This window comes from Haematobia irritans, chromosome 1 (genome assembly GCF_050003625.1).
Source record: "Haematobia irritans isolate KBUSLIRL chromosome 1, ASM5000362v1, whole genome shotgun sequence".
In the NCBI taxonomy this organism is placed as follows: domain Eukaryota; kingdom Metazoa; phylum Arthropoda; class Insecta; order Diptera; family Muscidae; genus Haematobia; species Haematobia irritans.
In genome coordinates this window covers 235957004-235970522 of record NC_134397.1, presented here as the reverse complement: position 1 = coordinate 235970522, position 13519 = coordinate 235957004, and the positions used below count along the sequence as shown (strand labels likewise).

The following is a 13519-nucleotide window of genomic DNA, read 5'->3' as shown; positions in this document are numbered from 1 at the left end:
CCTTTCTTATTCAGAACATTTAAGAAACATGCATAGAAAAAATTCGATATTCCGATGTAGTAGTACAAATTGTAGTCGAGTTTTTTCAAATGTTTACACCCATTTGAGGCATATTAAAAATTATCACTTTGAAACTATTTTTTGTAGTAGATCGGTTGAAAATGAAATAGATTCTGGTTCCACCATTTCCACATTAACCCCTATTACAAACTCAATGCAGTTGTTTACCGAACAGAATATTTCAATTTTCGAAACATATAAAAAAGATTTATTGGCACTGGTTTTAAAATTTGTATCTGATGAAAGAATACCACGAAAATTAGCATTTGAATCAATAAGTGGTGTTTTTGACGTATATGATATGCATATCAATAATTTACTAAAATTGCTAAACGATGACAAAGTAAATACGAATTGTATAAAGGAACATCTTAAGTCCATGATAAGCCCTTCGGAAGGAAAATCAGAGTATCTGCTATTGAAATTGTTAGAAGCGCAGAATATACTAATAGATTACACTGTTGTTGATATTGAAACGGAGACCTCTCTTTGCTACAAAAATGGTAATCAGATCACAAGTTCTAACTATGATTTTTTTTATATTTTGGTTAATTTAGAAACCCTATTTTGTGTGCTATTTACCAAAACAGTTTTACTTAATGAAATTATCAAGTACATGAGTATATTGGAATTATCTTTGTCACTTGACAACATTATTCAAAGCCCTTTATGGAAAGAAAAACTGCGTTATTTTAACGCTGGTAACGACAAATCTACAATATGCATACCAATAATGGTTTACTTTGATGATTTTGAAATACTTAATCCTTTAGGTTCACATTGTGGTCAATATAAAATTGGTGGTGTTTATGTAAAAATTTTAGCTCTTCCTGACCACTTAAATTCATGCTTATCATCTATTTATTTGGGTATGCTCTTTTTCACAGAAGACCGGAAAAAATACGGCAATGATGTTATATTTAGCAAGCTAGTTCAGAGTTTAAATAATTTACAAAATGTGGGAGTATCAGTAAATGGAAAAATTATTAAACTTATTACCTGCCTAATTGGTGGCGATAATTTGGGAATTAATTCCATTTTGGGCTTTTCTGAGTCATTTCGAGCTCATTATTACTGTAGGTTTTGTAGATTAAATTCCGATGAAGCCAAACATTTATGTGTGGAAAACGAAAACTCACTAAGAGACAAAAAAAATTATGCATTCGACCTATCAAACACTTCTGAACCAAAAGGTATTAAAGAAAACTCTATTTTTAATAAATTGCAAAATTTTCATGTTGTCGAAAACAATTGTGTGGATTTAATGCACGATTTATTAGAAGGCGTTGCCCACTACGATTTGTTAGTTATATTAAAAAGATTTTGTGTAGATAAAAAGATATTCACTATAGAATTTTTAAATAAGCGAATTGAAACATTTGATTTCGGGCCAAGTGATACAAAACCACCTCTTCTTGACAAAGATTGCTTGAGTAAATCCAAATTAAAATTATCAGCATCCGAAATGCTTTCTTTCATTAAGTATTTCCCATTTTTAATAGGAGACATGATTACTGGTTGCGAAGAGTGGTCTCTGTTTATTACTTTAAGGGAAATAATTAGTGTTTTATATAGAAAAAGTTTTACAACCAGCACGCCAAAATATGTAAGTCATTTGATAGCTTATCACAATAAGCTTTACCAAAAATTATCTCAGAGTTATTTAAAACCCAAGTTCCATTTTATGACCCATTATTCGACAATTATGCATCGAATAGGTCCACTTGTTCATACAAATTCAATCCGATTTGAAAGTAAGCATCAAGTTTTTAAAAAAACTGCTCATAACTCTAACAACAGAATCAATATTTTGAAATCATTAAATATTAAAAATCAGCTAAATACAGCCCAACAAATATTGGAAAATAATTTCGTTCCACAAATTAAAACAGGTTCAATATCAAATGATTCAAAAATGAAGCTTTGTGGGATCAGCCCATATGCCAAGGAAATATCATGGATTTTGTATAATAATATGCTTTTAAAAAAGAATGTTGTAGTTTGCTTGAGTGTATGTCAAAATAATGAGCCGTATTTCGGGTTGATTGAGAATGTAATATTTGAAGATAAAAAATACTTTATATGCACAAAAATTTTAGAAACATTATATTTTGACAACCATTACTATGCATACAGAATCGATTCAAATAGAAAAAATTACAATGTGCTTGAGTTGGAAAATATTGCAATAAATTCATATTCAAAAATTTCTGTATCCCCTTCTGGAGAAGAATTTGTAGTTTGGGATTATTAGTTTTTAATTTCTTATAATATACATATTTCTGCAAATGTCTATGAATTATACTTTTATGTTTATAAAAACTTATATGTACGTACATGCATAATATATGAAAATTGAATTATATAATCTGCACTTTTCATTTAATACTGTAATTTGGTAAGTATATCTAACAATTGGTCAGGGTAACAACAAATAACTTCGTGGGCGGTTGCACCAACAAACCAAATAAAAAAGAGTCGATAACGACAACTAATGCAAGGTTGGTCCAACATACTACCAAGCGGTTACAATTGTCAAATGTTAGTTGTGTCGACCGAACTCTTTGATAGTTGATGGAACCAACCGCTTTCGGTTGGCAAATAATTCGGTTGACGCAACGAATTTGTTTTCTGGGTGTACTAAGTTCGTTTCTGCGAAAAACGAATATCTTCATCTATCTCCGTAAATAGGGTCTCAAACGCAGGGATGTTAACTTATTTATGCGAAATAATATGCCTGCCTATTTTTTCGTGCGAAGAATCCAGGGTTGTATATATATGTGTTTAAAAATGCTCAAAACAAAGATTTCGCATTTCTTCCGCGCTAACGTTTTTTAAATGGAGTATAACAGTTTTTCGTGCGAAAACGTGATCTTAGTACTAGGCTTAAGGTAGAATTACATACCATGTGTTAAATGCGTACAATGCGTCCGATGATTGAAGAATCGAAATTTCTCTTTGAAATCAAAAGCTCGAATAGTCTGCCGCAAAAAGAAAAAAAATCAACCTCCCTGCCAGCATTTCAAAGTTCCATTTCAACCTCATCGTTACCACAGACTCGTAAATGTCACTTCAACCATCATGAAAAGGTACATCAAAAAGTACATGCAAGTAATTTGCCATCCCTACTGTTAAAAAAGCCATTTTGTTTGTGAAACGCCAAGCGCAACCAGCTTGTTATATTTTAATTAAATAAAAACGAAAATAAAGTTCTGAAAACATAGATTATACGCTTAAAATTGTGAAAGGTTTATTGGTGAACAATTTGGTGATTTTCCAAATGGAATATAGTGATTGTTTTTCAGATATTTTACAGACACGCTGCCTCCATGGAATAAAAACACTGGTTGATAGACGCAGCTACTTGTAACTCAACATCATCATTAATGCCAAAAATTATGTTAAATGTAATGTGATAGTGGTATAAATGTTATATTTTTAAGAATTTGTAAATGTTTAATCAAATTAATAAATATCTAAACAAACGTGTTTTACTCGACCACAATGATTCTTTTACAACTATCTTAAAATTCACTTTTTCTGATTGTTTGGTGGGTCTCTTATTGGCGTCGTTCTAAATTGATCTATAAAGGCACCTAATAATTGCACTCATGCGAAACATTTTTGTAGTAACTTGGCGTGGTACAACTTCTCAATAGTGACGGCGCTTTTCCGACGAGTTTTTGATGTCGTATATGATTGTTTTCGACGTAGTGGGGATTCTCAAAAGAGTCCCCAAATTCAAAAAATGTTGGCAGGGCTTACATCAACGCACAGATTGACGCATGGTGTGTAATACGCTTTACAGACTATCAGTTAAGGTAGAATTACATACCATGCGTTCGATGATTGAAGAGTTGAAATGTCTCTTTGAAATCAAAAACTCGAATAGTCTGCCGCAAACCGAAAAAAATCAACCCTTCCATCATCGCACGGATTGACGCATGGTGTGTAATTCAACCTTTATTCCGGACGGAATGTCGGTGTTTGTAAAGAATCTTACAGTGTGTCGGATCGATACGACTTGTCGGCGATGACTAAATAATCGGTGAATGTGTTATCGATCCCATAAACATGCAGCAGTATCGATTATGCCTTCGGACTTAACTTATAGTGTGCACAATATATGGGATATGTTCGACACGAGCACTGTCGTCCGGAATAACTGATAATGTAAAGCGCATTAGTACCAACCTTAAAGTAGATTTTGGAGGTATAATGTGAATGAGGTATAATTATCTGTGTAATTTTCCCATTACTTGGCATCCCTACAGCTATAAGTGATGCCAAGTTTAGACGTGGGGATCATTTTTGTAGAGATCCAAAAACTAATTGCGCGCGAGTAAATTGACAGTTGTTGGAAATAAACATAAACATTGCAAATTTGTTGAATTTTGGTGTAAACAAAAAGTCTTTGATTTGTGTTAAATAAAAACTTTAAAAATTCTAATTATATTTGAAGTTTATTGCGTGTGAAACGACAAAATAGAGTAATAACTATGGAAACTGAGTTAAAACAAGAATTCGATAATATGGGCATTGAGCCATCTCCGGAAGTTTTATACAGATGTACGTATGATCAGAAGCACATGATAGGCTTGATCTATCTATTAAATGTTTTTTTTTTTTTTTGTTAATTTCATTATTTCAGCTGTCGATCTTTGCTCATCGTATAATATTGATGATGCTGCTGAATTTGTTGAACAATGGGTGGCTTTCAGCATATCCAATTTGAATGGAGCTGAACCAACTGTTGACCATTTAAACGAATTCGAACGTAAAGTATTTCAGGCTAAAGGTGAGTATTAAGTTCGAGTTTAGCCGCTAAAATCGCCATTTTTTCACGATTACTTTTCTCTAATAATACTTTTTAAGGAATACAAACTTTTTGAAAACTTGCTTTGGGCTATTCCCCATTAAGTTATAATAAAATCTGCGACAAATATGTATAATTTTATGCCTTTTTTTACTGTTTTAGTTTTCACTTTAGTGAAAAAAGTCGAACTTAGTACCCACCTTAAACGTGAAAGGGAATTACAGGCTGCCAATAAAAAGAGAGGCACCAAATATCCTTCAGCCATTTCAAATTTGACACATCTCAATGAAATTGCAGCAAACAACAGTAATCCTTTGGCCATGTATGGCGTTGAGGATGATACGGTTATGGATGATTATATGCAAGATAGTGCTATGGATGATATTGATAGTACACCAGGAACACCGAGTGTTTGTCGTACGCCTAAGGTAAGTAGAAATATGTTTAAGAATAGGTCTTTTAAATTGGCTTATTGGAAAATTTGGAAAACAATGTTTTTAAAATATTTTTATTGGATATCATCTGATCTTGAAGAGGTCATGTTCGAAAGAACTAAGAGTCGATAAAAATATATGCACAAATATTACAAACATTTGAGTCACTAAAATCACTATAGCATTATTGAATTCGTCAAAAATGTGTTTGTAATGGGGTCAGTTTCGAACAAGCATTACAAAAAAATGTCCAGAAATTCTCTTTATCAAAAGAACACCAAGAATGTCTATGTTTATAGTCACACTATGCAAATACCTGACCAAAATTGTAGTCAAAGCATTTTTCGAAATAAAACTTCCATAACTTGGACCATATAAATATGTGCAAATTGGGTGATACTTAGAGTGCTGTTCAAAACATTTACAAAAACAGTATTTTAAAATTTAGTTATTACAGATGTTCTTTTTTTTACAATAAGATAGATTGATGATGAAATAAATATAAAAAAGATTTTAGAAAATAATAAAACGAACGAAAAAGATTTTCTGAAAATTTATAAAATTTATTAAAAAGAAGTTTTGTTCTGTTAACAACATTTGCAAATAATATTAAGTATCCCATATATTAAAAATATTGAGGTTGTTGTTACTTTTAACAATAAATGCTAATAGATGGTACTATAACCATGCCGTTTGGTAAGTTCCGCGCATATGTACATAGTCAATGACAGGATTAAATGGTCAATAATATCCTCATATAGAGGCATTAGCCTTTTTAAAACATTTATAACCAATTTTCCAATTTTTCTTTCTGTGCGTGTACTTTGGGTTACTATCGTGCTGAAACTCCAAGCAAGTGGCATTTGCTAGGATTTGTATGGCAATATTACATCGGAAAAAGTCTGTGTGGTCCTCCGACAGCCAAAATCTTGCCGTGGCCATAATATTGCCACCATCATGTTTGGTGGAACCTTTCGGGCATTTTGCACTAGCTGGGCCCGGTGCGCGTGGCTGGTACCAAATATTTCTTTTATTCTTAATAGCTCCTCATACAAAATTAAAAGTTTTTAGTTATTTATTAAAGAAAAAAACAATCCCAAGAGTTTATGTATTTTAAAATGTAAAAATGTGTTTCAAAATTTGGTTTTCCATTTTTTCCCGAATTTTGAGTTTGTACCCATTGAAATGCATGCTATCTTTTTATTTGTTTCTTCGCCTATAAAATATATACATAAATTTTAAGTTTTTAATTGAAATGGACCGCCAAATGTTTTTGGGGCTCTCGTAAAATATGCAAAATATCAGCCAAATCCGTTCAGATTTAGATATAGCTCCCATATATATCTTTCATCCGATTTGCACTAATATGGCCTCAAAAGGCAGAGTTTTGCCCTGATTTGCTTCAAGTTTGGCACAAGCAGAACGTTTAGTAGTATCATTAAGTGTACCAAATTTGATTGAAATCGGTTCAGATTTATATATAGTTCCCATATATATCTTTCGTCCGATTTGCATTAATATAGCCTAAAAAGCCGTATTTTTGCCCTGATTTCCTTCAAAATTTTCACAAGGAGTACGTTTAGTAGTATCGTTAATTGGGCTAAATTTAGTTGAAATCCGTTCAGATTTAAATATAGCTCCCACATATATATCTTTCGTCCGATTTGCACTTATATGGCCTCAAAAGCCAAAGTTTTGTCCTGATTTGCTTAACATTTTTCACAAGGAGTGCGTTTAATAGTATCGTTAAGTGTGCCAAATTTGGTTTAAGTAGGTTCAGATTTAAATATAGCTCCCATATATATCTTTCGTCCGATTTGCACTAATATGGCCTCAAAAGCAGGAGTTTTGCCCTCGTTTGCTTCAAATTTTGCACAGGGAGTACATTTAGTAGTGTCATTCTGTGTGCCAAATTGTGATTGAAATCAGTTCAGATTTAGATATAGCTCCCATATATATATATTTCGCCCGAATTGTACTCAGGCCAAAGTTATTCTCCCATTTACGTGAAATTTTGTAGAGATAGCAGATATATTATTCTAACTATGAATGTCAAAGTTGGTCAAAATCGGTTCAGATTTAGATATAGCTTTCATATATATGTACGCCAAAGTTGGGGAAATATGGAATTTTCCTCCAATTGACTCGATAGTTTCCACAGAGAATATATTTAGTATACTATTTAAGTGTGTCTGGTTTGACCTAATTTGGTTCAGATATAGATAAAGCCTCAATATCTTTGTTCTTCCGGTTTATGCAAATATGGCCAAAATACCCACAATTTACACAAAATTATGTGATAATTTTCCCATATCGTAGTCATATCCTTTACGCTGTAATGCTAGACATTCCACAGAATGGTCGAGTTTTAAATAAAGCTCCGACTTGTGGAAATATCGCCCGACCAAATAATATATTACAACCCACAATTGACCACATATCTTGGCGAGATCTAACTAATATCCTTGTAAAATCGCCACTGCTAAGTAGGAAAAATTTTAAATATTACTCAAATTGTCCTATATCGAATACATATGTATCGCCCGGTAAATCATAAATGCTCTTTTGTAAAATTGCATTAAAATTGCTCTAGCATTATATTTCCCATATTTTTTACTAACATTGTGTTTCATCCCAGGGCTTTAGCCAATTTAAATTTTAATTCTAGAGGTTTTGTAGAAGTACAAACAATTTTCTCCAAATCGGTATAAATATTTGTATATGGGAATATAAACCTTCATAATAACTCCCAACAAATTTGAAGGAGTTGAGATGGTAACACAAATTTTGTCTACATAATGGTGAAGGGTATAATATAAATAATCGGCCCCGCCCGACTTAAGACTTTATTTACTTTTTTTAACTGACTTACCCCCATTTTCATGAAGATCCGTTAGTACTACGTTAGCTAACGAACTTTTAAACCGTACTCTGGACATATCTGTCATCTTGCCTATATACTCCATATGACAGTTAGGAACTTAACTGCTAAAAATTTTTCAGTTAAAGTCAACCGGAGAGAAGATATTTCCATTTTATTCTCTGTTAACTGGGAGTTAAAGTCTAACGGAGCTACATGAAAATGGCCGTCAGTCTTTCGAGTTCAATAAATTGGAAATATTTTGGTAATATTTTTTCTTTCTATGCAGGATTGCCCGCTGTCTTCTGCGCGCACCTCTTGAGTATGAATTGAACACAGTACTCTCATATGACTTTTGTTTGTTTGTTATTGTTGGGGTTACACACTCGAAAAAAGTTTACTTGAATTTAATGCAATTCTGTTTATTGACGAATCCACTGAGGTGAAAATTTGCCTCATCACTGAAGATGATTTTCTTCGAAAATTGATCATCCACTGTTGCCATTTCTTGAAACCATTTAACACGTTGTTGGATTGTGTATCTCTCCATGGTTCAAATTGAGTAAGTCTGAAATAGAGAAAAGCCAAATAAAATTCGGAAAAAAACTTGGCGTTTAGGAGTGGTTCACATTCAACATCGGCCCTTACAATTTAACCACCCTTATATATAAAGGCTTATGTTCCCATATACATACATTTAAATTTGAACCGATAATATATTTAAGGCTTCTTAGAAAATCTATTGACTTAAAATTTTAGTCGGTTAATTCCCTGGGGTGGAACACAATGTTAGTAAAAAAATGAGAAACATTTAAATATGAACCAATTTTGAGGCAACATGGTAAAAGTGTATTTATGATTTATCGGCCTATAAATATGCATTAGAAGTATAGGAAAATTGGAATCATTTTTACAAGTTTTCGACTAAGCAAATCAGGATAAAAATCTGACTTCTAGGCATATATAAGTCCATATCGGGCGAAAGATATATATGGGAGCTATATCTAAATCTGAACCGATTTTAATCAAATTTGGCACACTTAGCTTTACTACTAATTGTACTCTTACTGCAAAAATTCAACCAAATTGGGCTAAAACTCTGGCTTCTGGGACCATATAAGTCCATATCGGGTGAAATATATATATGGGAGCTATATCTAAATCTGAATTGATTTCAATCAAATTTATATCTAAATCCGAACCGATTTCAATCACACTAGACTACAGTACCAATTGTTCTTCTTGTCCAAAATTTCAGCAAATCAGGGTAAAACTCTGGCTTCTATGCCCATATAAGAAAAATATATATGGGAGCTATATCTATGGGAGAAAGATATATATGGAAGCTATATCTAAATCTGAACCGATTTCTTCCAATTCAATATTCTGACCCGAAACACATACTTGTGCCAAATTTGAAGTCGATTGGACTAAAACTGCGACCTAGACTTTGATTACAAAAATATGTTCACAGACAGATATCGACTCAGGAGCCCACCCTAAGAATTTTTGCCAAAGACACCATGTGTCTATCTCGTCTCCTTCTGGGTGTTGCAAACATATGTACTAACTTGTGGCGCAGGGTATAAAAAATGTCCTTAATATTGAGTTGATAGCGTGTTGTCAAATTTAGGTTTCATAATCTTTCAAATTTTAAATATATTTTTCTGTGTACAACAACTTTCCACCTCTGGCATAATTTATTAAAATGTATAAAATATTTAATTTATTTAAATTAACTAAACTATTGTTATTATGTTAGGTATGATATGTAGGTACTATGTTCGCTTTCCTCTCCAAAAAACAGGTTGTTTCCACGATTACTTTTTTGAATCAATGAATTCAGAAATATGAAGTGTATCGCAATCAATACTCTAGATGTTTTCCATCCATGAATTAACAAAATATGATAAATACAATCGTCGTTATATATAGTTTTACACTTCTAATTTAGATTTTTTTTGAAGGGAAAATTCCCGGAAAATTTGAAAAAAATCATTGGGATGGATAAAGTCCGACGATTAAAACCTAATCCTATCAGTGGGTAGGCGAAACGATTTTAAAATTCTCTCAAGTATACTTTTTATATATACATATTTGAGCATGTTTTGTATTTATAATATTGAATAAATAGAAACTGAAAAGTGCAATTAAAATAAAAACTTGCAACAATAAAAATGTCGCAATAATTTTTTGCTGTCGCAAAGGTAACACAAAAGCTCTTCCATAAATATCTTAAACATTTCAAATAGTTTTCTGTGATAATTCTTCATAAATCTCAAAGTTCTTTATATCTAAATCCTTTAGACCGGACTATGTTGGCTGGAAATTTAAAAATTTTAATTGCTAACTGGATTCATTAAAGTGTGTCTTTGCCAATGGTATTGTTTCGTTTGTTCCATGGCTGGTGTGAGTGTGTATGTGTGTGAAAAGTGTGTTGCCGCTAAACAAGCTCAATAACGACTTAAAGGTGCCTTATGTGGAGGTTCGGTTTGTTGGCAAAAGGCAGTAATTGAGTGACGTCTATGGATGTTGAGATTCTATGTTTGACGCCGTCATCGACATCAATGCCATCGTTGTCTTCGCCGTCATTGTCATCATCATCATCATTCCCACATTCGTCCATAACCATACCAAGCGAGCCAAACATATTCGAAAATTCAATGAAATGTTCAAAGAAACAAAAACAATCCAGGGAACAAATGACAAGATCCAGTCAAACAGCCATAGTAACAGGAACAACAATCACAACAACCATACGTAATTCGTCAAGTTAATCGTCAAAGCGTCAAAGTTACATCAGATAATTATTTCACTGCCAATTTGCAATTGCAATAAGACTACACCATGGTTGACGGACTAAAGCAGGATCACAACGATAACGACAATGATGCGGATGAGGACGAAGTCGAAGGCAGTCGGTCAATAACATGAATTCACTACCACCATGTGAGAGTGCATTCGCAACTCGCCAACAATGCTGCCGATGATAAATTCACAAATCTTCTACACTGTTTTCAAATGAAATTAAATACTAACTAAAACATTGCAAATCTCTAACTCTCCTTAGCTCAAAAAGCCACCTCCTCGGTTTCAATCTTCTGACAGAATCTCTTTGTCTTCATGAAGTTTAAATAAATTTTTTTATGCGTATACAATTAGTTTATATTAAAAATATTAATTAAAATATTTCATAATTGAGAGTAAAATATTTGTTTTGTTAATAAGTATTCAACCGACTTTATAGTCCACAATTCGACAGATCGATAGATAGAGTTTCTTGAACCATACAACCAGGGCTGCCAAAAAAATTTCAGAATAATCGTAACTTTTTTCCGAAAAACTCGTCATAATCGTCACTTCCATTTTAAAAATCGTAAAAAAATCTGCAATGTTAATAATCTAAAAACCAAACTAAATTTTTGGTTAAAATCAAAAATATTTATTTCATACAAAGAACAGAAAATTAACACAAATATGCATTTCAACAACAAAATCATAATGAATTCAGTCTTGTATAAAAATAAAATAAAAAAAAAAACATTTTTATGCAATGCTAGCATAGCATCCAAAAATAATATAAAAAATATTTTTTTAATATATAGTTTTACTTCAGTAAGTTTTTTATTTAAAAGTAAAAATAAAGATCTTTAGTATTTACATGTGTGTTGCCCGATTTTCCAAAATTTGACAATTTGCAAAAATTTTATTAAAAATGAAATGAAAATTTTCTTAGAAATACAATTTTGCAAAAATGTTAATAGAAATACATTTTTGCAAAAATTTACTATTGAAAATAATTGATAGAAATAAAAATGTGCAAACAATTTCTACAGATATAAAGGCTTGAGAAAGTTTTCTATAGAAATAAAATTTTGACAAAATTCTCTATAGAAATAAAATTTTGACAAAATTTTCTATAGAAATAAATTTTTGGCAAAATTTTCTAATAGAAATGAACTTTTGACAACTTTTTCTGTAGAAATAAAATTTTAACAAAATTTTCTATAAATTCCATATAAAACATTTCTTTCGAATAAAACAAAATTTTGGTATATACTAACCATTTGATCAACAACTTCAAGATATTTTTATAATTTGGTAGATTTTTGATAAAATTTTCTTCAAATATTGTTGGATTATTTTTGGCACGAGTGGCAACCGTGATACTAACACTCTAGATGTAAAATGAGGTATAGCTCCTACATGTATGAAATCTCTAGCAAAAACTTGCAATTTCTCGATCTGACTATTGTCAAATGAATTCTATCTTTTGTTGGCTCTAATTGTGTAAACGAACCGCTTCTAGTCCAAATTTTTTAAACGAGCTAATATCGTCATTTTTGGGGCAAAAATCGGAAAATCGGCATTTGCTATTTTTTGAGTAAAAAATCGTCAAAATGCCGATAAATCGGCAACATTGGCAGCCCTGCATACAACCATCCCAGATAGGAAGACAGTTTTTCTCTTTACCTCTCTAGTAGAGTTATCTAACTTACTCGGTAGGTTTACTTTCTCCATAATAAGTTAATAAGATCGACAGTGCTGAAAATAGCGTCAATTGGCCTCCATGCGTCGTGGCACAATCTTCACAACAGAATCCGAAATCTTTTAAAACTGCGGCCTGTTTTTTACAAAAGCACCTGAAAAGGTCATATTCCTGGCAAAATGCGAAAAAGTGAAAATTTTTTACAAGAAAATAAAACGCCATTAGACTATTCAGTCCATTGTGATAGCACAGTGGTGCACATCACTCCAGAGTCAGTTTGGTTTAAAGCTGATTTTTTGAAAAAAAAAACGATATCAAGTTTTTCAAAATTTAATATTTTCAAAAGAGGAAAAAGAGAAAAACATATTTTTAAATTCTCATTACTATCTGTACACACAAAAAAAAATTTTCTGATTCAATCATGAAATTAATTGATCCAATTAATTTTTTAATTGAAATGTCTTCAATCACAGAAATGATAGTATCAATTAAAAAATTAATTGACAGTCAATTAAAAAATTAATTGATCCAAATAAAAAATTAATTGATACGATTAATTTGTGTGATTGATTTTTGTTTCAATTAAAAAATTTGTTGAATCAATTAAAATTTTAATTGAATATTTTTTAAAACTCAATTAAGATTTTAATTGGAAAAGTTTTCGTGAAAATTTTTTCTGTGTACACTGGCCATCGTTTTCTAAGAAATTCAACACAAAGTTCCGCAACTCAAAACGGCACTACTATGGATTTGAATCTTCAACAAGACGTTTTTGTCTGGAACATTTAGATATAAGTAATTTTGAAATGTATGCAAAAAGTTTGTATTAAGTCAAATTTCAAATTTATATATATTTTGCA

General features: G+C 31.7%; 1 protein-coding gene and 1 long non-coding RNA gene across 2 annotated transcripts in view; both read left to right on the top strand.

Annotated features, from left to right (window-relative positions):
- The first annotated feature begins 3078 nt into the window (after nucleotides 1-3078).
- Nucleotides 3079-3565, top strand: LOC142219553 (uncharacterized). Its single transcript, XR_012717630.1, has 2 exons — nucleotides 3079-3308; nucleotides 3366-3565. It is a non-coding gene; the product is annotated as an uncharacterized LOC142219553 (long non-coding RNA).
- An 821-nt stretch (nucleotides 3566-4386) lies between these two features.
- Nucleotides 4387-13519, top strand: part of PolA2 (DNA polymerase alpha subunit B) — a 461246-nt gene continuing 452113 nt past the window's right edge. The window contains exons 1-3 of the mRNA XM_075297490.1: nucleotides 4387-4629; nucleotides 4712-4857; nucleotides 5083-5304. Of these exons, the coding sequence (XP_075153605.1) occupies nucleotides 4560-4629; nucleotides 4712-4857; nucleotides 5083-5304 (438 nt within the window). The 5' untranslated portion in view covers nucleotides 4387-4559. The remainder of the gene's footprint in view (nucleotides 4630-4711; nucleotides 4858-5082; nucleotides 5305-13519) is intronic.